This window comes from Populus nigra, chromosome 4 (assembly GCF_951802175.1).
Source record: "Populus nigra chromosome 4, ddPopNigr1.1, whole genome shotgun sequence".
NCBI lineage: Eukaryota > Viridiplantae > Streptophyta > Magnoliopsida > Malpighiales > Salicaceae > Populus > Populus nigra.
The window spans coordinates 13,580,200-13,584,135 of NC_084855.1; the positions used below are offsets into that span (position 1 = coordinate 13,580,200).

Below are 3,936 nucleotides of genomic sequence, written 5' to 3' on the forward strand. Positions count from 1 at the left end.
TATATATTTTTTTAATCTTGAATAATCTATAAAATTGGTGTCTTTTCAATTTCAACACTCTTAAAATTTTTTATTTTTCAAATTTGATCTTTATTTTTTTAATTTTAATTTTTTAATTTTGAGTTATTTTTTAAATTGATTCTATTTTGCGATCTCACCCTCCTTTTTTTTTTCTGTCAAATTTAATCCATGTTGTTTTTATTGTTAATTTTTTTGCCTTGACAAGTTTTTATTTGAGATAATTTTTTAAATTTGTTTTTTTTTTATGATTTCATCATCCTTTGTTTTTTTTTCCTATCAAATTTAATCTATATAATTTTTTATTAATTTAATCTATATTTTGTTAATTTTTTATTAATTTATTTTTTGTTGTATTATTTAAATTACCACTTAAACCAATTCCTTAAAATTCAAATTATTTTTTTGCCTATCACTTTTTCTACATAAAAAAAATTATCACACTCATGCAAGATATCTAGTCAGCTTCTAATCATGTTAGTAAATTTGATTGGAAGCTTTAATTATCAAGAATATACAAATATAAGAGACCACTAAAAAATTTACAAATAATGCACCTAAGGATATGATAAAAAAAATACTATTATAATCCGAGGTGTACAGTGTAGCACTAAGAAGAATTAGTTTATTTATTTATTAATTGGTAATGTAAATGTTAATTTACTCTGGACCTGGGCAAGTCCTCTTCCACTCCGTGCTTAAAAAGAAAAGTGTCTCCTCTTTTTCAACCCGCCTCTCCTATTTCTGATCAATCCTATTTCTTTCTCTAAAACTTTTTCCTCGGCGCAGCTGATAGAATCCACATGGAGGAACTCATTATTTCTCCATCTTCATCATCTTCACCGGTCTCCTTATCCCAAGAAACCCCACCGACTCTCCAACAAAGGCTTCAATTCATAGTCCAAAACCAACCAGATTGGTGGTCTTATGCCATATTTTGGCAAACATCAAACGATGACAGCGGCCGAATCTTCCTAGGCTGGGGTGATGGCCATTTTCAAGGCTCTAAAGACACTTCTCCCAAACCAAACACCTTCAGCAATAGCCGCATGGCGATATCAAACTCCGAGAGGAAAAGGGTCATGATGAAGGGAATCCAATCCCTGATCGGTGAATGTCACGATCTTGATATGTCTCTGATGGATGGTAACGATGCTACCGACTCTGAGTGGTTCTATGTCATGTCCCTTACTCGATCTTTCTCACCTGGAGATGGCATCCTTGGCAAAGCTTATACCACTGGTTCTTTGATTTGGTTAACTGGTGGCCATGAACTTCAATTCTACAACTGTGAAAGAGTCAAAGAAGCACAAATGCATGGCATTGAGACCCTGGTTTGCATACCTACATCGTGCGGGGTTCTTGAATTAGGATCCTCTTCTGTGATCAGAGAAAATTGGGGTCTTGTTCAACAAGCCAAGTCTCTTTTTGGGTCAGATCTTAGCGCTTATTTGGTGCCCAAAGGCCCTAATAACTCCAGTGAAGAACCGACCCAGTTTCTTGACAGGAGCATTTCTTTTGCGGATATGGGCATAATAGCTGGACTTCAAGAAGATTGTGCAGTTGATCGTGACCAGAAGAACGTTCATGAAACAGAAGAAGCAAATAAACGTAACGCTAATAAACCAGGCCTGTCTTATTTGAACTCAGAGCATTCAGACACGGACTTTCCTCTACTTGCTATGCATATGGAGAAAAGAATTCCAAAGAAAAGAGGGAGAAAGCCTGGCCTGGGCAGAGACGCCCCACTGAACCATGTAGAGGCTGAGAGGCAGCGGAGAGAGAAGTTGAACCACCGGTTTTACGCGCTGCGTGCGGTGGTCCCAAACGTGTCTAGAATGGACAAAGCATCACTATTATCTGATGCTGTATCCTACATCAATGAATTGAAGGCGAAGGTTGATGAATTAGAGTCACAACTAGAAAGGGAATCCAAGAAAGTGAAATTGGAAGTTGCTGATAATTTGGACAATCAAAGCACCACCACTTCTGTGGACCAATCAGCCTGCAGGCCGGATAGTGCTGGTGGCGCTGGGCTTGCACTTGAAGTTGAGGTAAAGTTTGTGGGTAATGATGCAATGATTAGAGTCCAATCGGAGAATGTGAACTATCCAGCTTCCAGGTTAATGTGTGCACTCCGTGAACTGGAGTTTCAGGTTCACCATGCTAGTATGTCCTGTGTTAACGAGCTTATGCTCCAAGATGTGGTAGTTAGGGTTCCTGATGGACTGAGAACCGAAGAGGCCTTGAAATCTGCTCTTCTTGGAAGACTAGAATAACAGTAAAGATCATGGTTATGGCTGTTCATATTATATAAATTTACCATGATCAAAAGCCGATTGTTTTGCTTGTTTTCTATTCTACTCTCCATGTCTACCTTCAAATTATGTGTTTATGGAATAAATGAAGCAATCGGATACCTTTTCAACATTACTGGAATCTTGACCCTAAAAAGTGTTTGGACTGAATTTTCTTCACGTTTTTTTGCTGCTCCCCATGCTCTTAGCGCTGCAAGTGTACATGACTTGAAAGGAAACCTAACTTGCTATTATGGATGGCAGTGGGGCCATGACTACTATTTTTATATATAAATTTATGTTGTTGATTATTTATTGCATATGTGTGTGTGTGTATATATATATATATATATGCATATGTGTATATATATAATTGCCACAAGAAGAGCTATTTTTGTTTTGTTTTTTTTTGCTCTTGGGCCAAAATGAGTTTTATTTACTTGGCATAAAATATTTATTTCTGTTGCTCCTTCCTGGGCCATGCTTCCGTCTCGTATGTTGTTGCAGTTCATCTGAATTTCTGAAAAATTTTAAAATAATTAATTTTAGTTGAAGTACTAATATTAAAAATATATTTTTTTAAATAAAAAACACTCATTCCCAGGAAATATTTTTAAAACAAAGGAAATAGACGTGGTTGGGAACCTGGACCATACCCTCTCTTACAAATCACGTGTTATTTGCAATTAATATAAGGTCGTACTATTTTAAAACCAATAGAGAGGTAGCAGGTGTACGATCTGTAGGTAACTTTCCTTTTGTTTGTTCCATTGTCTGTTGCGAGCAAAGCAAGTAAAGCAATGGTCCATACTAAATTAATAGATATAATATAAATATTATTAAATTTGATTTAATAAACAGTGGGTAACTTTAGAGAATTATGTCTTTTTTGTTTGATGGTGGTTACTATTATTAGATCAGCATCTATGTTAATTGATACTATAATTTTTCCAGATAATTTTAAAAATCAAAACAGTAAAAATACTAAAAAAATAACTTAAAATAACAAAAAAAAATTAATTTTTTTAAATATAAAAATAAACAGATTCTTATTAAAAAAACAGCGATGGAATTTGATGATATTGTTTGAGTAAATAAAATTGGAGTCATGAAGAAATGCAGACGAACAGGGATCGGTTGGTCCAGCCGTGCAGGATCCCTGTGGTGATGTTCACTTTTTGTGGTGGAAAAGACCCCTCCACTTACCGCGAATATATATAAAGTGATTTTTCCACATGTGTGGTAACGGCAACTTGTTGAGCCATTTACTACCACCTATGATGTCATCATATAATTGTAGCTCTGCGTCTAATAACATGTTTGGAAACGCGATGCAAATCATATTTTAAAAAATTTTAAATTTTTTTTATTAAAATTTAATATAATTTATACGTTTTGGATCGTTTTGATGTGCTGATGTCAAAAATAATTTTTAAAAAATAAAAAAAAATCATTGACATGCATTTCGGCACAAAAAATTATTTGAAAAATAACCACTATTACACTGCCAAGCACCCTCAAGAAAAACAAAGGTATTTGCAGATTTTTTTTATTTTTTTTTATCATAAAATGATATCATATCATTAATAAATTTCAAACAAAGCTAGGCATTAGAGATAAA

The 3,936-nt window shown here is 34.3% G+C and overlaps 1 protein-coding gene across 1 annotated transcript; it reads left to right on the forward strand.

Moving 5' to 3' along the window:
• Positions 1-687: 687 nt before the first annotated feature.
• On the forward strand, positions 688-2,448 carry LOC133691122 (transcription factor MYC1-like). The gene has a single exon (XM_062111462.1). It carries the CDS (start codon positions 822-824, stop codon positions 2,295-2,297), a length of 1,476 nt encoding a protein of 491 aa, XP_061967446.1. The 5' UTR covers positions 688-821; the 3' UTR covers positions 2,298-2,448.
• The last annotated feature ends 1,488 nt before the right edge of the window (positions 2,449-3,936 follow it).